The sequence below is a fragment of the Notothenia rossii genome, assembly GCF_949606895.1.
Source record: "Notothenia rossii genome assembly, chromosome: 3".
Lineage (NCBI taxonomy): Eukaryota > Metazoa > Chordata > Actinopteri > Perciformes > Nototheniidae > Notothenia > Notothenia rossii.
In genome coordinates this window covers 74586912-74608466 of record NC_136901.1, presented here as the reverse complement: position 1 = coordinate 74608466, position 21555 = coordinate 74586912, and the positions used below count along the sequence as shown (strand labels likewise).

Sequence of the window (21555 nt, the reverse complement as noted above, 5' to 3'; positions counted from 1 at the left end):
ATAAAACGATTATTTTTTTATGACTTTTTTTTTTTTTTTTTTTTTTTTGAATTATGCTTAAAGTTCAGGGTAATCAACTCTTAAAAACATACTGTTCAAATGTTTTTTTGTTCATGTTTTCAAAGTAAATGGATAATCGTTTTTAATAATCGTGATATCAATTATTGACCCAGTGGAATATGTTGAATATGTTTTACCAAAAAAACAATGTTAAGGAGTTTTCAGGATGTGACAGTGTACTGCAACATGTTCGTTGATCTTGTTTATTGGTATTTATTATTTTTGATATTATTTATTAAAAATGTATGTAGACATGAATGTATAATTTATTTTATATTGTTTTTTCAGTTGATTACCCTGAACGTATAATTCAACAGCTAAAAAGTTCAAATTATTTGTATTTGTTTTAAAGTACAATAAATGGATGTTTTCAAAGTCAATGAATAATCGCATTTAATAATCGCGATTACAATTATTGACCCAAATAATCGAGATTATGATTTTTGCCATAATCGAGCAGCCCTACATCAGACCTTATTAAGTTACCTCCTACTGCTGATGCCTAACGTTTCATGTGTTTAAAGGACGAAACGGGATGGAAAAAAATGCCAATGTAATTGTTCTTCCTTTCACTGTCAGCATATATTTTGTATGTTTTCACGGGACTAAGTGAACATGAAGGAGCCTTCACAGAGAGCTGTGAAATTTAGGGCAGACACATCTCCAGTCTGACTGAGCCAGCTAACAAACCCCACTGTGTCCTGTCTTTTGGACATGTGTGTAGCATGAAATCTAATGGCAGTTGCAAATATTGACTGATATTTTTGACTGGGATTTAAAAAATAATAATTAATTTTTATGACTGCACTGCTAACAGTAACACTGGTTGTTCTTTCACAAAGTGTTGTTGTCCTAAACCACACTTGCGGTTACTTCAATAACCCAAGGTATTCAACCTGGATTTAAATCTTAAGATTACAACCTTAGAAAATAATTAACACCTTGCCTATTTGAACACAGAAGACATGATAAGCAAGAACAACTCAGTGCTCACCCAGAGCTGTGATCTGACCTTCCCCCCTTGTGACTCACCATGGCAAATTTCTTGTTGAGCAACATCTGTTCAGCCAAAACGGACTGGTTGTGGAAAAGATGGGGCTGCATGTGGCTCCACATGTGAGGAAACCACCAGAACTCCTTCACGTAGGAAAGCAGCAGGTCGTCTCCCAGGTCCTCCTCATCAGACCCTGGTCATAAAAGAGAGGGTGGAAAGAAGGGAGGTTAACAAAAGAGCAAAGGGTGAGGGGTGAAAAGGAAATGGAAAAAGAGATAAAAATGGACATGGACAAAGAAGAGGAGGAGGTGAAGTGGGGTCAGGGAGGAAATGAAAGTGTGAGGGGCAAGAGAAGAAGATCAAATATTAAATTGAAGCACAGAAGCATGTAAGGGGAATAACGGCACCAAAATAAAGTTAGGGCATGAAGGAAAGAAGAGAAGTAGAGAAAATTGAATAATGTGAATCGAAACACAGACATTTTATCTTTTTACATTTACAGTATGATCTTATCTCGGCTTGATTTAACAGCAGCAAAGGTTTTTCTTCACAGGCAGCATCTTACCAGCGTGAAAGAATTTTCCTGAGTAGCCCAGATTGAAGGTGAAGTTGGGCACATGGGTGCGCAGCTCCCTTTGAGTCTCCAGCAGGGCCTGAAACGGTGGGAGGAAAGGAGCGTGAGTCAAACCACGTTGCGCTCATACTGGTGCACGAATGCATTAATGAGGATTCGTGAACACCGAAGCGCATGTGTGCCCACATACATACAGTGGGGCAAAAAAGTATTTAGTCAGCTACCAATTGTGCAAGTTCTCCCACTTAAAAAGTTGAGAGAGGCCTGTAATTTTCATCCTAGGTATACCTCAACTATGAGAGACAAAATGAGAAAAAAAAAAATCCAGAAAATCACATTTTCTGATTTTTAAAGAATTTATTTGCAAATTATGGTGGAAAATAAGTATTTGGTCAATAACAAAAGTTCATCTCAATACTTTGTTATATATCCTTTGTTGGCAATGACAGAGGTCAAACGTTTTCTGTAAGTCTTCACAAGGTTTTCACACACTGTTGCTGGTATTTTGGCCCATTCCTCCATGCAGATCTCCTCTAGAGCAGTGATGCTTTGGAGCTGTTGCTGGGCAACACGGATTTTCAACTCCCTCCAAAGATTTTCTATGGGGTTGAGATCTGGAGACTGGCTAGGCCACTCCAGGACCTTGAAATGCTTCTTACGAAGCCACTCCTTCGTTGCCCGGGCGGTGTGTTTGGGATCATTGTCATGCTGAAAGACCCAGCCACGTTTCATCTTCAATGCCCTTGCTGATGGAAGGAGGTTGTCACTCAAAATCTCACGATACATGGCCCCATCCATTCTTTCCTTTACACGGATCAGTCGTCCTGGTCCCTTTGCAGAAAAACAGCCCCAAAGCATGATGTTTCCACCCCCGTGTTTCACAGTAGGTATGGTGTTCTTTGGATGCAACTCAGCATTCTTTCTCCTCCAAACACGTCTAGTTGAGTTTTTACCAAAAGATCTATTTTGGTTTCATCTGATCATATGACATTCTCCCAATCCTCTTCTGGATCATCTAAATGCTCTCTAGCAAACTTCAGACGGGCCTGGACATGTACTGGCTTAAGCAGGGGGACACGTCTGGCACTGCAGGATTTGAGTCCCTGGCGGCGTAGTGTGTTACTGATGGTAGCCTTTGTTACTTTGGTCCCAGCTCTCTGCAGGTCATTGGCTAGGTCCCCCCGTGTGGTTCTGGGATTGTTGCTCACCGTTCTTGTGATCATTTTGACCCCACGGGGTGAGATCTTGCGTGGAGCCCCAGATCGAGGGAGATTATCAGTGGTCTTGTGTGTCTTCCATTTTCTAATAATTGCTCCCACAGTTGATTTCTTCACACCAAGCTGCTTACCTATTGCAGATTCAGTCTTCCCAGCCTGGTGCAGGTCTACAATTTTGTTTCTGGTGTCCTTTGACAGCTCTTTGGTCTTGGCCATAGTGGAGTTTGGAGTGTGACTGTTTGAGGTTGTGGACAGGTGTCTTTTATACTGATAACGAGTTCAAACAGGTGCCATTAATACAGTTAACAAGTGGAGGACAGAGGAGGCTCTTAAAGAAGAAGTTACAGGTCTGTGAGAGCCAGAAATCTTGTTTGTTTGTAGGTGACCAAATACTTATTTTACCGAGGAATTTACCAATTAATTCTTTAAAAATCAGACAATGTGATTTCCTGGATTCTTTCCCCCCATTCTGTCTCTCATAGTTGAAGTGTACCTAGGATGAAAATTACAGGCCTCTCTCATCTTTTAAAATGGGAGAACTTGCACAATTGGTGGCTGACTAAATACTTTTTTGCCCCACTGTATTTCATTCGGCAAGTTTCTTTCGGTAAACATCCAACAACATCCACTCCCTGTTGCCTCACTCCTCTCCTCCATTCTGTTTGATATTTATCCTTCCTCTGATTCGGGTGTTTGTTTCATTTGATCTCCATGCTGGATGAAATTCCCAGCACACACCCTCTCTCACACTCACAGATTTCTCCGGTCTTGTCATTGTGTGATTCGTTCCTAAAAGCTCGCTGTTGCGCTGCCAGTGAGGAGTCTTGATGCGAGTTACATATTTTCGTCTTACACCCTCTGCCTCCACATGTGATCAGGCTGTTCTGCTCTGAGGGGACACAAGCAAGGAGCTTTTCAACATTCTTTGTATGTCCCTGGGCCCCCTGAAATATTCATCGCTGTGGAGCTTCTGTGACAGTGTGAGCAGTGGGGCCTGTCAGCTTTGAGCGGCCTACTGGGACGAATGCATTGAAAAGGCAGGAGCGAGGAGACGAGGTTTCTGTTTGACTGGCAGAGGGTGGCACAGGCTATGTGTGAGGCAATCTTATATTTGAGCAAAGAGCGGTTTAAAAAACACTGGTTTATGAATACATTAGTGGGTTCAGTTACAATTCTGATAAAGTTTTCAACACTCATGCAGCAACTCACCTTCACATCAGGCACCTTCATGCGTGTGCCTTCTTTGCCCACAAAGATGTCGTCTATATCCACCATGACGTAGCGCTCCAGGGACAACGAGAGCCTCTTCCCCGTCAGAAAGGCCACAGCGTCCACGAACACCAGCTTGTGCAACCAGAAGACCAAGTTGTTGCCGAACAGGACCCTCTGGATGCCGTCATGGAGCCCCAGGTCCTGCACCACAGACGGGAGCAGAGCAGCGTTCTGCCCCATTGATGCCACGCTCTCAGCTGATTGGGTCTTGGCCAGCAACACAGGCTCGTATGTTGAGTGGTTGGACTGGAAAACAGTCCAGTCATCCCCGGGGAGGGGACCTGGCAGGGGCTGCCCGGATCGAGTGATGAAGAGCAGGGGGGACTTGGGGTTGACAGTGCAGTCCTTCAGACCCAAGTTGGAGTGAAGGAAGAGGGGGAAGCCTTTCAGCTGTGCACTGAGCAGACTGTTTTCATTGGCCTGATCAACGGAGAGACAAGAGAGAGAAACATATGCATCATACACCACAGTGATGAAGACAGAAATGTATTGGATATAATTCCCAAATTTCTCCAATCATGTGTGAAATAAGGAATGTCAGGCCTATTGGAACGTGAAGGCATCAGGCAGCTTCTACCTGCTACGCTCAATCTGCTGTGCCCAGAGATTGCAGTTAAAATGAATAACCTCCTGCTGTGTCCTCTAACATTCAAAGATTTAGAGTTCAGCGATTATTCATAGAAATGTCTCCTTCATAATGCGCCTTTCTCAGATACTCTCACATCTCTACAGCCACAGATACTTAAGTCTGGCTTCCTCTTATTATCTTACCTCAAAATGTCACCAGAATGCACGTGTGGGCATCAGAAAGAGGATCATAAAGTTGACATGCATTGTGTGGTGTCAACATCTACACAGATTGGATTTGGAGGCAGATAGAAATATGTGAATATTTGAAAAGATATGAGTGTTTTCATGACACTGAGTTTCTTTCATCTACATTTTTGGCCCCACTGACCCCATTGCTGTATGTGTTCATATTACAATTGTGAAATCAACCAATTTAATTATTTATCTTTGCCTTTGCTTTTCTTCTGACCTTAATTAAACCCAATATGAAGATACATTTGGAGTGCTGGCCTTTCTTTCCAGAAACTGGGCTTGGAGAAAATGATGTTTAAAACATTTTATCAAGAAAATGTTTCATGTTTGTTGTGTTTTATAGCCCATCTTCATTTAACTAAATATACCTTTTGTTTGCCAAAAACAGCACAGTCCGCAATTCACAGAGAAAGACATTTACATAACGTAATCCTTAACAAAGATGTTACGTATGCTAAGTGTCCCTCTTATTAACAAACTGCTGTTAAAAAACAAACAATAACAGAAATACAACTCAATTAGTATTGTGGATAAAGGGCTATCTGTATTTTTGCATAAATTAATCTGTTTCTCTATGTATGTTTTATTATTGAAAGAGAGTACTTGTCGATAGTGGACTTCTGCAGCATGTCATCAGTTCAAAATTATGTTTATAAGCAAGTCTAAGAAAATTAGGAAAGGTGCTGTACCAAGATTATAAGTATTTTAAGTATGGTTTTTGAGTAGTTAAAGAGGGCAAAACGCACAGTAAGAGTTAATATAAAAACTTCACATAAACAAATGTTTTTGATATCAATTCTTGTTCTAAAATTTGGTTTAAACGAATTGCGACCCAATATATGTAAGATAAGATAGATCTTGCATTTTGGTAATGCAACACAAATCACTACATGTTTGTAAAAACCTAAAATCGGGCATACAGTCATCTCTTGGGTTAATATAGCAGAGCAGCGCTGTGTTTCCAGGTCATTGGGATGCACCCCCTCGCTCTACTTCTCCTCTCCCAATAGCGGGTAAATCCCACCAGGCTCTCATTCCTAACCTTCACCTACACCGCCTTACATCACTGCACCACCATCTATTCCTCCATATCTCTATCTATATTCTTTCCATGGCTCAGAGATGGTGATTAAAACTATAAGACCTGAAAATAGGCCTCAGGCAAACAGTCTCAGCTAGGGATAACAGAGAGAGAGAGGAGAGACAGAGTGAGAGAGATACAGAGGAAGGACGAGGTACAGAGAAAGCAGGCTTTAGAGAAACTAAAACAAAGAAGAAAAAACAAGAGACTTGGCAAGAAGAGTAAAGTAGACGAGATAGCAGAATAAAGGAAAACAAGAAATAGATAGAACATCAGAAAGAGTGATATGGACCAGGCAGGTCTTTCCAACCATGTGAATCCAATCTCCTTAGAGACGCTAGAGCCAGATGGACAGGGCAGAAGGTGTCAGTGAGAGGAGGGAGGGGGAGGGGGGAGGGGGGGAGGGGGGAGGGAGGGAGGGAGTGTGGTGTTGTCCTAACCTTGAAGAAGCCAATGATGCCCACTCCATATTCCACGCAGTACTTGTCCAGCAGCTCTCGGTTCCAGGCGTCCAAGTTAACATACTTGAGAATGTTCTCATAAATCACCAGAGTGAAACGCCCCCTCTCTTTGTCCGTCAGTGTGGGCATGTCCCCTTTACCGGGGGAGATTTCAGTCCGGTACCTGAAGCGGCCAGACTCCAAGATGGCCACAATCTCCTGACCCAGTTGAGAATACTGGCTTTCCACAAACACCAGAACCACAGGATCTGTCCTGGCCCCTCCAGGATCCGCCCCCGGACCCCCCGGGACGCCCCGCAGAGGAAGTAGGCGCGACGGAGTGACCCTGGGGTCGTCGGAGTCGGCGGAGGCTCCCTCTGCCCCCGACACGCCCCCTCCCGACGGCTCCAACTCCCGCTTGACGCCATAGAGGAAGTAGGCAGAGATGAAGACACTGACGGTGCAGAAGAGGAAGAGGAGGAGGAGGGAGGTCTGCAGAGGGAGGAGACGGACCAGCCGACGGAGGCGTGTCACGCATCCCAGCATCGTCTCACGCCACACCACTCCGCCCCACCAGCCCAGCAACACAGGGACAGTCTATCGCGGTGAGGGTAGAAAACAGCAAGCAGGGGTACCTCACAACAAACTCAGTCTTTCTATTGAGTTAAACACAAACGGCGTCAAGGGAGCAGCTGCAGCAGCTACTGGAGAAAGAAATGAGACGGTCTCACTTTGGCTCTCCCTCATATTGCAGCGCTGCTTATGTCACCATGGCAGAGAAATAGGGGGCCTTGGACCGCTGGTAAACACTTGCGCCTTAGAGGGAAGGCTGGCTGGACAAATCACCGGTGGAGAAAGATGATGGAAGACTCCATCACCTGTCCATCATGTGAACCTGCCAACCATGTCCTGGTGAGATTTCCCCCCGCTCTTCTGATTGGAGAATGATCTCTTGAGAAAAGCAATGTCATGCAGGTCATCTCAGCAGCAGCATTCCCTCAGGATCGAATCTCATCACCTAGAAAAGAAACAACAAAAAGAAGAAAATGATGTCAAAATGTTAAAGCACAGTTCTATAGAACAAACGACATATTGCTTTCTGTTGTTGTGTGGGTTTAGCTGTGTGTGGGAGATGTGTGTATACTGCCAGTGCCAACGCTCTAAAAGTTCACTTCCAAAGTAGTCCCTGCATTCACCTACACAGTTAAAGCTGCCAATTTCCCCCCACACACACGCTCATAACCCCTGTGTGCGCAAACAAAACACAAAAAAAACATTCGCTCACGCAGCCTCCACACAATCGATAGGCAGAATGTGAGTGACAACAAAGCCTGAGGGCGAGCCAATTCCCGATTCAGTCCGATAGGAATGTGCGACTGCATACAGGTGAAGCCATCACCCGCGGGGACACTCGCCTTCTATTTCCCTCAAATCCTCAACGGTATCAAGCCGAGAATGGAGAGCAGGAGAAAAGCAAGCATTCGGTAGGGAAGCAATCCAAGAGCAGAGGAGTGGGTGACGGTGACAGAGAGACCTAGCAACAGTAAGATCCTTTACTCCGGGAGAAAACCCCTTATCACACTCAATATACACCCCTACCCACTCTGCAGACCTACCATAATACTCCAGCCTTTTAGTCAATCTCCATCAAGCCGAGTGAGGAAAGAACAAGATGCAGCATGGAAACAGTGTGAGCTTACAAATACATCATTTCTGCATTTAGGGGCTTGTGGTGAAAGGAGACAGAGCTTCATTACCTTTGCATGGTAATGCTCTGTCCATTAAGCCAGAGAGCTACCGAGGTGCACACATTGAACCCTTTATAAAACCCTAGATACCACATTAGAGTAGAGTCACAACCCTCTCAACCCAAAGACATTAAAACTGTGACCACCAAACCCATCAAGACTCATCTGACACAAATCAGACATAAAATAGATTTGATAATGCCATCAAAGGGTTTGTTAGCAACACTATAAACTGAGGTTTGATTAAAAGGCGGCTAACATTAAAAATACAAAAGTGGCCATACTGCGCTCAGTGCAGTGAATCCTAGGAGCTGCAATCATCCATCTGATAGATTTGCAATCAATAAATGATTGATTTTTCACGACCTCATTGGAGATAAAGCTCAGATCCTTTCATACACTCCCTATAGATATTCCTTTGATTGAATAATTTATCATTCATATAAACAGAGTACTACTAAATTCAGCTAATATATAGTGTCCCCTTAGATGTAATCAAGGTCAGCATTCTCTCGTGTAGTTCTGCCCCCTCCAGCCTTCCAGCTAAGCTTATCAGGACGCCTTCGATGTCCCTGCAAGAGCTGAGGAAGAAATCACACTTCCATTTCTCTGAGTCGTGTCCAAGTTTCTTCTTTGCAGGGAGGCAGAGTCTAATGTAAAGAGAGGCCGTGAAAAAACAGTGGGCGTTCAGAGAATGTATCGCAGCCAAGCTGACAAAAACCAACAGGCCTGGTCTCTTGAAGATCCCCCCGGTACATTGTTTGTTTGTCTTTTAAAGGGTATCGGGGTTCGTGTCATGGCATATCAAAGTATGATTAGCCACAGGAAGCGACTGCTGCTAGAAACAGTGAAGCAGAAGAGAAGCCAGGGGAGACAACACCCGACAACAGTTCAAGGTCTTTTGAAGAGAAGACTTTTATTTGCAACAAACAATACAAAAATAATAATTTAAAATTTCTCATAAAAAAAAATTCCTCTCAAAAATAAATTGGCCTCTATATACCTCAATATTATTAAAATGTTTCCAAGCTACCTGTTTTGTTCAACTAATAGACCAAAACACAATTGAATGAAAAGGTGCATTGTGGATTTTTCCTACAATCAAACAATATTTGTGTTTACTTTAACTGTGTCTTACCAAAACTTGAAAAAACACTTCAAATAAAGAATTGTGATTCTGAACCTACATTTTTAACTTGCTATCGGTCACCTTTTCCATCTCCTTCACTGGTGCATTGCTGCATTTCTTGGCGGACTACCGTCACGTGTACATCATTGGAACGGTGTAAAACTATCACATCCTGATGCGTACCATGATGCCCTTGTGCAGATCGCAATAAGACGTGTTCTATATTGATATAGCAAAAATAACTTTATCAAAAAATGCAATCATTTAAAACAAATCCAGCTCCACTCTTTAGAAAGAAGGTCATCTTAAAGTCATTTTCTGTTAATGATTCATCTGAATGGATGTTATCTCGGTCTGAAGGGCGACAATGAGCTCTGCCCTGACTCTAAGGACACTGTTGACAAGGCTTGGGAGCAGATTGAATGCCGACACAACACAAACAGCGCAGAGGCACAGAAAACCTCACTTCTTGCCCAATTCGCAGCAGTGATGACCGCCTCCCAATGTTGACCTTCAGACTGAGCCACAGAGAGCTACAACCAAAAGAAGGAAGGCAAAGGGAGAGTGTGAAAGCCTGAGAGGGGGAGACAGAGACGACGCAAATAGATGGAAAGCTCAAGGCCTGGAGTGTGAAGCTACAGCTTTGAGATTGGGTCAGCTAAATAGAGAATACATTACATTAGACTATAATGGAGATGAGGATATAGCACTGACCAAACAGAATAATGGTTAATGGATCTTAAATGTCTGCACGGCACACCCATATCACCTAATGTGTCTTCTACTTCCTGTGCTATGTATACCTTAGAAGAAGCCAAGATACAACCGCAAACATCTCCGTAATCCTTCCGCCAAAATAATTGATGAAAAGTGTAGAGGAGGAAGAAAAGAGAACATGAATATTTCATGTTTAGCTGATGAGGTTAGCCAGCAGACATATCTCTGAGGTAAAGAGCAGCCGAAAGGTGCGTAGAGACCAGAGTGTGTCAGTCTGCCACAGAGCGTCAGATGGCAGATGGAGACTAATGCGTACCTGATAGCCAACCTTTTTTATTCTCAAAAGATGGAAAGAACAGAGCAATGTAATTCTGCACGTGAACTAAAAGTTTCCCTAAATGGAGACGGCAGAACGACCAATTACAGAAAAAAAAGAACAGCAAAGTGAAAGGAGGATATGAGTGTAAAAGGGAGACAAAAGCAGATTAAAAGGACAAGATGATCGACAACCAAACCTTGAGAAAACAAACTGATTGGTGGGGGAGAAAGGAGCAGGAAACTCACCCCTAAGGCAACCATAAATCTCGAGGCTTTGAAAACATCAATTAAAATCAGTCCCCTCGTTATTTTATAGCAGCTGAAAGATGGTGACAGAAGGAAGTGGCGGCATAAACAATAGCAGGTGACGGCCGAGAGGACAGACTAGTGCTTTTCCTCGGGGTGGGTGGTCACTAAAACCTGCTCCCTCTACATCATGGGAAGCAGGCCAGAACCATACGGCTAGATTAATGAGAGACGACGAGGAACAGGGCAGCAGAGGCTCAGCTGTAACAACTCCCTGGATAAACAACGCTAAGGTTGGCCATATGCAGCCTCACACGTCCTGTCCACTCTTCCCCCCGCCCCCCTCCTCCCCCTCCCTGACACTGCTGTTGCACTTCTTTTAAAGTGTGTATAGGACCAAGTGTCCCAGGGCTTGTGAAGAGTGTTAGTACATTAACACTTTCGGCCAGGGTCGGACTAGCCGTGGGTGATCCCTTCGACAAATAAACTTTTAAGAGGAGAGCTGGACCCTCAGAGCCCCTCAGGACATAACAGTATCCCCTTCTCCCCCCCCCGCTTCCCCCTGTCTCCGACCCCTCGCCACTGACTGACAGAAATAAACGATGACCCTCTGTGTTCAATCACCACAGGCCTTGGCAACCACACGCTCCCGTGGAAACGGTGGAGTTACGTTGTGTTCAGAGGCATGGAAGGAAATAGAGGCAGGGCGGTAATCCATGGGACACTCGTCCAAAGGCGACTGTGGTTGTCACTTTTCTGTCTTTGTCTGGGGATAAAAGTGCATGTACCACAGCGGCTCGATCAGAGTGGGGACACACCCGAGAGACTCATTAAGAGAATCAAAATTGTCCCTCTATAAAGCATGTGTGTTTTGTTCGTCTTTTATTCCTGAGCAAATATTAGTGAGCTTTTGTGCAAACACTCAGGCTTCACAAAGGACAAAAACAACTTTGATCTGGCCGTTTGAATTGTACATGGGTCAAGGTTAAGAATTGGTCAAAAAGACACCAATGTAATCCCCAATCGGTAATCCTGTTCATCTCGACACCGCAAACGGCACCACATGTGAAACTTGTAATCCAAATCCTTGCTAGTCTTTGCCACACAGCAAACAAAGGGCTCAAACGCAAAACCGCAAATCAGTCGAGTCAACTTTTGGTCATGTCTTTAAAAAATGCTAAAAACAGCTTGCATCTGAGAAAACACCCTAAATTCAGGCAAAACCATCAGAAAGCAGTCAAACCAAATCTATTAAGACTCAAATTCAGCTGAAGCAGTCACCTCTGTTACTGTGTGAGATGCCTTGAAGGGATTAAGAAAAGAGACACAATAGAGTGATGAAGGGAGGGATTGAACATTGTATTGAGAGTGATCAGAATTTGATGTTATCTTTACTCCTCGCTGTGTTGGAAAAAGGGTGCATGAGTTACTCACCCGTAATAAACAGCTACAAGACCACTGTGCAGAATTCTGCACCACAAGCAGCGAGAAGCAAACCTAAAGCGAATTTCTGTATTTGCATTCAGCCTCCTACCCTTTCTGGCGAGAGATTAAACTTCAAAAAGCACAGTTTTTCATATTTCTTTTGAAGCACATCTAAAGCAACAAACAAGCACCCAGGAGGAGCAGGGACTCGCCTGCTTAAAGAGGTTACATCTTCAAAGCCACAGCCACAGGTTTTTCTTCCTTTCCTTAAGCCAGCCTTGGCATTCATCAATATAGAATCAATCAATCTGAAATTTGGATTTCATTTATGCATTCATTGTGGTGACTGCGATTAAAGGCTTAGACCGTGAAATAGTGTGGAACGCGTCACCGTATTTTCACTCCAGCTTGAGCCTCCCACCCTACAGCCAGCCTGAATGCACAAGCAGGCAGCTTCATTTTAGTTGCAAACATTACCACCGACACTTCCCTCTCCCTCTGTCTCATCAATTCATTTCATGCCACTGCGTGAAGGACAGAGGACTCGGGAGGGAAATGTAGTTTTGCCTTCTAATTCCCCAGAAAGTGACTTTCAGACCATTTCCTGTACCAAACCATGCGGCTGAATTATCACATCATTTTTCAGCACCTCAATTTACTGTCCCCAAGACTGAGGCAATTTCACAGAAGAAAAATGCCTTTTCTCAATTTGCCCGTGCCCCTCGAATTGCATCTCAAGGCCCCTACTTGAAGACCTCGGTCCCAGCGCTGTCGTAATTGAAATGATTGCAATGTTATTCGTGGACACAGTAATGGGACAAAGAGGCAAAGACTCATCTTTAAATCCAGGCAAGGGAGTGCAATCTTTTCCTAAGAGCAATTATGAACAGAATGGGGACGACAGCTTAAAGTGTGTTCAATGACAATCAGGGCATTTCTGTACCACTGCTGTTCTGTACATATACAGCACAAGATAAAGGTCTCAGACTTCCATTACATGAGATCATGTCAGATCACATCAACACAGATATCATCCGCTATGAAGATAATCTGAGCAGGCACAGGCATAATGGCGTGATTACACATTCATATTATGTGGGGAAGCTTAGGCCCAAGATGAATAAAAACACAGGGCAGAGAATAAAATATACATGGCACTCTGAGTCTTTTTCATCTAAGAAAAGGCTCCCAAACCTCCTGTTCCTTTAGATCTGGGATCTCAAGCAGGAGGGATCTGAGAGCGGCAGGAAGTGTAAAATGGATTACCTCACTGTGTGAAAAGCAGTATGGATGAGCTGTGGGAGCCAAGGGAAAATTGTGGCAGGGTGGAGATGAAGCGAGGTAGGGTCATTAGGGAACGGTGTAGAAGAGATGTGAAATGGAGACTTTCCTCAGCGGATATACTCCTCTGGGTGGTGGGGCAGAGTGGAGAGAGCAGAACACCTTCATCAATAGCCTCGATCGCAAAAAACAAAAAGCACAGCTTACTCGTGTATAAACACACACCCCCACTGCTCCTGCTGATAACCACCGGCAGCTCACTACCACAGTATATCTATTTATAGACACTGTGCCCCATTTACAGGCATTGGGACACTGGATCTGTACAATAAAAAACAGTGGGGGCCATGGAAGACATCATTTGTATACTGCAGCAGACCTTTATTAGTCACTTTTAGGCAGCGACGGCACAGAGAAAAGACAAAGACACGTATAGAAAATGTGCTGAAACTCCATTAGGACGGACTGTTGAACCGTTATTATATTTGAAACGCCGACAGACCCAAACACGCGAGTTGTCATGTCTAAATTAACTGCCATCTAAGTCATGTGACTACACTGCAGACAGATTAATCAGAGAAAGAGAAATAATTGACCCCACTTTGAAAGCTCTGCACATGATTTCATCTTTGAGTGGCATTGCCGAACATTACCCAGCGCCCGCATGAGAGGATCTCCTATGGTGTGTGCAATTGAAATACATAATAATTTCCTTTTTTTGATGGTTCGACATCATGCATATGGATGTCCAGCAGGCTTGAAATTAAAGCGGTGGCATGTTTATGAGTGGGAATTATAGGAAGTACCTGAAGCAATGAATAACCCCCACGCTCATTTTATTTCATAACAATAAAAAAGGTAAATTCCAAGTGAAGTGGGGTCCATCTAAGTCTATTGGATTTGTGAGAGGAGAAATAGGCTTGTAGGGTCTGGGACAGCCAGCGCATGCACAGGGAGGAGGTGGCTGAGGCAGGAAGGGGTTGGTCATTTATCATTTTTGTCAGTCCTAGTAGAAGAGGGAGGTGGGGCACGGGGGCTTTCATATAAATTGAGTGTAGGTGGAATCAATGTGGCGTTGTTGGCGAGAGGAGGGGGGGCGAGGGAGCCAGATCAATGGTGGTGGGAGTGACTGTTTGTTCCCATTGTTTATCTACTGTCATCTCAGGACGCTGCTGAAGGACAGGGGAGCATGGCGGGTAGCACAACGTCTCCATCGGGACTTAGGATTGGTAATTGGTCTCTCCTTATACAGACAATGAACATCACTCTGAGGTGAAAGTCATACTGCTCGTGTATAAGGCGTGTGCGTGTGTGTGTGTGTGTGTGTGTGTGTGTGTGTGTGTGTGTGTGTGTGTGTGTGTGTGTGTGTGTGTGTGTGTGTGTGTGTGTGTGTGTGTGTGTGTGTGTGTGTGTGTGTGTGTGTGTGTGTGTGTGTGTGTGTGTGTGTGTGTGTGACTATGCGAGTGAGCATGGGAGTTGGGGGGGTTGTGAGTGGAAGGGGCAAGAACAGATAACCGTGGTTTCATGATGCAGTGTCTGCTGATCAAATCAACTTCCTATTGAGCAGAGAAAACCCTATCCTGAGCGGCACAAATTCTCTGACGAAAGCACAACAGTTTTATTAAGACCTTTATACCTGCTGGGGAACAGCAATAACAGATTTGCTGACCTGACTTGAACCAGAGATGCTATCGAACAACAACGCTCGCAGATGAATAAAAGAAAAACTATCAAACTAATAATAAACCCCCCAGGCATGCTGTGACACGGCCAGTGGCACACACATAAACAATATAACCATCTTATCTACTCAATCATTGTTTCAGAGACTGAGGGGAAACGAGCATGTATCTCCCAGTGTAATAGGGATAAGAACAATACCTGCTCATGAAATGATGATGAGCTTGATTCGCCCAGTGAATCTCAGGTATTATCATTCCCAGGGGAGCACTACCGCTCCCTTCCTCTTTCCTCCCCTCTCCACACCTCCCTCTTCCATCTTCTCTTGTTTCATGTCCAGATAAGAAACGGCCCGCACTGATCTGACTGTGATTCGCGCAGCAGAAATGCGTTCCCATGGGAATATCACGGTGCGGAAGAATAGCTGACACAAGAGATGAGATTCTGTTTTGCTGCCCATATTTTTGCCTGCAAGATCAAAACAGATAGGATTTTTCCTCCTGCATAAAAACGTGCTCATAATCATCAGTTCGCTTTCAGAGCACAATCAAAAAACAACAGATAAATGGATGGAAGTGGAAATGTGTCTAGAAGGCTGTATACTGTATGTTTTACATAAACAAATAGTGCACACTCGACACGTGCCCCCATCGCGCTAATTGGAGGCAATAAATGTGTTAAAACTCCGACTTCACAGAACTGAAATACGCAGCCCCATGATTGGTTTATCGCAAAAACAATAATTACACTCCCAATTGTAGCCCCGGTCATGAATCCTATTACAAACCCTGTGTGTGTTTGAAACTGAGTCTCAGCTACAGCTTTTCTCTCCCCCTCATAATTTCTGCCTTAGTCAAGGTTTTTAAAAACACAACCACAGTGAAGCATCGCTACACAGCCCAGTAATACAACGTGGCAGTTGTCACCCTTAGACTGTTTCTTTGCTGTTTGCTGTGATTGTATTATCTAGAAAAAAAGATCTACAAATATAAGATGGATCACCACTGAAACAATCCCACAACATGTTGGTGATGGGAAGGCCACAATTATTTTTAAATTGGTTTTATGTCCTATATATATATTATGTTGCATTGTTGGAGGAGCTTGGGAAAAGGCACTGATTTGTTAGCTCTATATGTGATGTATGGATATTATTCTCAGAATATCGTAAAATCATAATGATTTATTCAAGGAAGCATAATCAGTGCATTTGCTTCTCAAAAGTTGCATAATAAGTGGAAATGAGAGCAGCTGTGGAAAGGCGTAGAAACTTAACAGCTGACATGTTTGTTTCAAAACAACAAAGGAGGTCAAAGGAAAATGTTAAACAATAACAAGAAAATAGCTTAATTTCCCCTTAGGTTCAGGAATTAAAAAAGGACTGGATTGGGCACAGTAGTGTCTTTGCCAAGGAAAGAGTCCTAAAAAAGGAGGATCTCTGCATTGAAGGACACAAGTGTGACGGCCACGAGAGGCCTCAGGGTTTCATGGCAGAGAAATGGGAGACACTGTGCATTCAAAAACTGTTGCCTGGGGGATTCGCCAGTCACAGTTTCATAACACAGCTGTAAAGAGAAAGCCACTGTTAAAAAAAAAACTTGCATTACAACTCAGAGAGTGTTTGCCAGCAGGCATGGGGGAGAATCTGAAACAAAACTGAAAGAGGTTTAAAAGTGCGTAAGAGAAGTAAATGCAGCTTTTTGGCCATTATAAAAGCTTTTTTTCAGCATAACCTCATCATCCCCACCATGAAGTCTGGTTCTAGTACCTTGCTGTGGAAATGCTTCTTTCAACAGTACTTGGCAACAGAAAGAAAGTACAGGAATTCATCAATTCTATAGGAAAAATTGCTTATGTACGTACGACAGAAGACAGTGACTTTAGGGAACATTTAACAAACTTTAGCCAAATGTTACACAGGGAATGGTCCTGAAGTGGCGGGGTCCAGACCTCAACCCAATTAAGAATAATCTACAGTTCATGAAACTAGACAGCGCTTGTTTATATCCGCTGGGACAGACCTTTCCCACAGTCATGAGTCAGTGAATGTTGCCAAACTACAACTAACACTTACTGATATAAATACATTTTTGCGCTATCACTATTTAGTTTGTGTTTTTATCAGTTAATTAGTATAAAAAAACACTTATATTCAATGTATCCAATAAAAAACCCAAAGGAAGGTGAATATTTCCTCCCACATTATACCTGCTAGGTCTCCTATACCCTGTCTCTCAAGACTCCCATGTTCGCCAAAATTAACACCGCTCTGCCACGGCTCACAGTTCCTTTTTTACCAGCTCAAGTCTTAAATCGGCAACTGGTGTGGACTCTATGTCTTTTTCTGCCCCTCTCTGAAGCACTCTACCTGTCTCCATGCTGCTCTCCCTTTCTCTGTTCTCGTCCTGGACCAGAGGTTGAGGCATGTGTGGGTGTCACAGAGCTGACAGGTCTATCTGGGCTCTGTCTACTGTGCTGGCTCTTCCCATTTCCCCTCTTCACTGCCTCCTCTACAGCTGCTGTGTATCCTACCATGACACTGTGCGCACACATGCACAGACACACACATAGAATATCAGCTTACAGAAGGGGGTAGCTGAGGCCTGAGCACAGGGTCAAACCTCCAGGGGGCAGCATGCATGGTGTATGTCCTGGACAACACTTTAAGATCAAAATAACATTTCCTTATTTATTTTTTTAGAGGGAACCAGGCCAATGGAGGGAGGGAGGAGCAGAGAGAGAGAGAAAGGTGTATTTATGTGGGAAGAGAGCTATGCTTTTTCCTGTCAGTTCAAGGAAAGCCTGTCAGAATTATGGATTAAACGTCTCTGTGCAGCATCGTATACACACACACACTGCCTGACAGTTTAATGGTGTGCATGTATATGTGTACTCAAGTGTAGACGTGTGCACATTTAAGTGTTGCTGGTTGCATTCGGCTTGACGATGTGATATGGGTCGAAACAACCAATCTGAAAAGCAGACTGTCATATAGTGTGTTAGCCATGTAAACTCTAAAATCTGTCTCCTGCCGCCCATCCATAACTGGCCAGCAGCTGCTGAAGTCAACGCGGTTCAGCAGCCACACGCCGTCACCATAAACCCTATGTAACACATTTCTCATTTGCAACGCCTATCAACCATTTACTCTCCTGAGCACACAAACAGCCGTTTCCTCTCTCTCCCCCTCTTACACACACACACACACACACACACACACACACACACACACACACACACACACACACACACACACACACACACACACACACACACACACACACACACACACACACACACACACACACACACACACACACACACACACACACACACACACACACACACACACACACACACACACACACACACACACACACACACACACACACACACACACACACACACACACACACACACACACACACACACACACACACACACACACACACACACAGTTTTGCATCCCACTGCCTGTAACAGGTGTGTGGGGGTAGGAAGTAGTAAGCTGATCCAGCCATGAAGACCAAGTCCTTCCCCTCTCCTGCCAAAACATCCCCAGTCCCAATGCTATCCTTCACCTCCTGGAGGGAAACTTCCAATCAGTTCAGCAGATCAATACAGCCTAGCCTCAGGATACGAGGCTCTGAAGTTAACTAGGAGCACTTAAGGAGAGGGGATCTGTATTGATCACAAAGGGTTAATGAGGCCTTGTGTGCTGGCTAGGCTTTTTTGAGAAAGGAAATGTGTGATTCAGTCCCTTAGTTGATACAAATTGGTAACTCACTTGATTGCTGCTGAGGATCTTTTTGTGACTATTCACAGTGCATCGCCTTGCGTTTTGACCGTCTCCACAGAGGTGAATTAGGCGAGATGAAATAATGATAACGGCTCCTCAGTCAGAGAAGAGCACAGTGCCACAATGAATCAGTGCAGACCAGAGCTAGAAGACCAGAAAGAACACTAACTGCTTAATCTTTTATAGATACACAGGTAAATACACTGAGTATGATAAGGTTCAGAATGCCACGACATCTTTTCTCCAATATCAATTATTCAGCATTGCCTTTTCTAACCCTTTAATTATACATCTGTGTAGGAACAACAAAGGCTAAGGATGTACACGGTGTGCCTGCTTAGAAAGGCCATGACAATGAGACCGGATGGGGGAACTTTAGCCTTTAGGTAGGGGTAGGAGGAAGACGGAAGCAAAAAGGCCTTCGGGCAGCTTTGCCCTGCTGTCGAGCTGTCCTTCATGATGTGTCAGCCTCACCCACTGTGTGATCAGAGATCAAAGGGTTAACTGAAACGCTGGCCTATAGCCCTGTGCTTACATTATTTAACAGCTTGTTACAACAGCCTGCTCCCTGATCTCACACACAGCCAGAAGGAGCTGGAAACTCCATGGAGGGGAACATGAGGGGCGAATAGCCGGATTAAGAAAAAGGGATGACAGAGAAAGCGGGAGAAGAAAGATAGGAGAAGGGTGGAACTGAGGGATGTGAAAAAAAGTTGAGGCGTGGAAAAAAAAGTAGGGATTCAATAGGATGAAAAGAGGTATTGAGAAAAGGGAAGGATGAGAAAGTGGTGAAAGATAGTGAGAGACCACAGGTGGACAGACAATCTGCTTGTTGCCAGAGGAGACTGATCAAAATCAACGAATATGGACGTTTAACCTTTGACCACATACCTAATGTGTTAGCTCAGTTTACCCTGAGGGACGCAGAGGTTTCATTTCCAAACTTCTCAAAACAGAAAACACTACAGTCCATTTTTTACAACTAAATTATGATGAACTGCAACTATGATGGAAAGCCTTTCCTTACATAAAGGTTCAAATATTTGTCTTTTTACTACTTATTCCCCATAAGACACTGACATATTGGCTGGTAGTGAGTTGGACGAGGTAATGTTAAAAGTATCCAGTGGCTTAAGGCTCTTCTGAGATATTACTCAGAGACGTGCAAAATAACAAAGCAAAACAACATCCATCAGACGAGCACCAATCTGACAGCGACCATGTTTTGGGAGCGCCCTGTTTATAGTCCCAGACTCATGCCGCTGCTCAGTGAGCGGGCTTCTTTGTTCATTAATTGATTGGCCTCCCCTGCTGGGCCTCAGTAACTAGGTTACGCAGATCCATGAAAGGAAGAGGATTGCCCCCCCCCCCCCGGTAAAAGGCGGAGGACGGATCGACAACTCCTGGGTAGGAATCCGAGTGTTAATATAACTAATGGAGTGAGGACGACAGTAACTTTATTGAAATCACCCTCATCTAATTAGAGCAAGCAGCTGATGAGAGTAAAGAGGGACGGGAAGGAGGGTTGGATTTCATTATGCAAAGGTGATGTCACCGTCGTATCAACTGAATGGGCGAGGCTGCGGAAAGTTGAAGTGATGGTTGTGAGGGAGAGAGATACAGCGTAATGTTCATTATTCAGCTGTCACACACATCACACACAGACGGGAACTTGTAACATCATGCCACTTTGCTCACTGTACCTGTCGTCTGCTGATATAATGGAAGCAGGTTATGGGAAGTGCAGAGGTTGTTGTGAACATCGCGCTGAGGTCACAGACGCTCGCTCTCACTGAAGCACTCGTCTTGATGAGACCAAGTGACCTCTGAGACAAGGGGGATGGCTTCACAGCGATGAACACGTGTACTAGCTTTGCTCTAATGAAAGGCTGTAATGGCAACGTTTTACTCATTACTCAAGGTGTAACCTTTTCTTCTTTATATAATACAGGACCAGGAACAACTACCATTAAAAAGTTTCCTTAAATACCAGAGAAATTACAAATCTAAAAATGCCACTTTATCTAGTAAATCTAGTTGCCACAGTTACTGCGACTCCTGGGAGCTCACCACTGGCTGATTTGGTCCCACGTGTGTGGGCAAAAAACTATTTTGCAAATAAACTTTTGGTCAGAAAACGAGTGTCAGTCGTCATTTTGATTGTAGGGCTTATAACTCTGGGGAGAAAGAGTGGGCTGACCTCAAACCACCAAGTCCAAAACCTCCAACCTGTCTCTTTGAAAAAATGTCCAACAAGTGTTTAAAGACAGACTGTTTGGAAATAATGTTTTAATTTGTTGCTGTTGAATTGACGATACAACAAGGGTTAACTTGGCTGATACCAAAAAGCAATGCAAAATATTTAATACAAAGTTAATAAAGTCCCCACTGCAAAAGGACCACCATTATTCTACATTCAAATTTAAAGGGCAACAAACCATAAATATCTCAGCCAGCTATAACTCCTGGAATAACAGAGACAGAGACATGCTGTGGCCTCCCTGTCTGCGCGGGTCACAACAGCTGAACCAACGCAGGGCCTGCATCTGCCCGGCATAACTCAGAGGATACAAGTGTCCACCATACGCTTTATCCCTCAGGTGACAGGACTGAGCTCCCTCCAATAAACAGACGGACTGGGTTGTTGGCGATTTGGCAAACAGCGTCACTATCAGCCTGACAAATATGGGCATTGTGTGCTCTAATGGTCGATATGGGGGAGCAGTGTGGATGTCATTGGCAATAGGTCAGA

At 44.0% G+C, this 21555-nt stretch overlaps 1 protein-coding gene across 1 annotated transcript in view; it reads right to left on the bottom strand.

The window, feature by feature from the left end:
• The window catches only part of ndst1b (N-deacetylase/N-sulfotransferase (heparan glucosaminyl) 1b), a 46462-nt gene that overhangs the window by 11305 nt on the left and 13602 nt on the right, over window positions 1–21555 (bottom strand). Inside the window, exons 2-5 of the mRNA XM_079668420.1 lie at window positions 6461–7478; window positions 4055–4537; window positions 1620–1707; window positions 1093–1247 (exon numbers count right to left, since the gene is read on the bottom strand). Coding sequence (XP_079524546.1) covers window positions 1093–1247; window positions 1620–1707; window positions 4055–4537; window positions 6461–7006 — 1272 coding nt within the window. The 5' untranslated portion in view covers window positions 7007–7478. The remainder of the gene's footprint in view (window positions 1–1092; window positions 1248–1619; window positions 1708–4054; window positions 4538–6460; window positions 7479–21555) is intronic.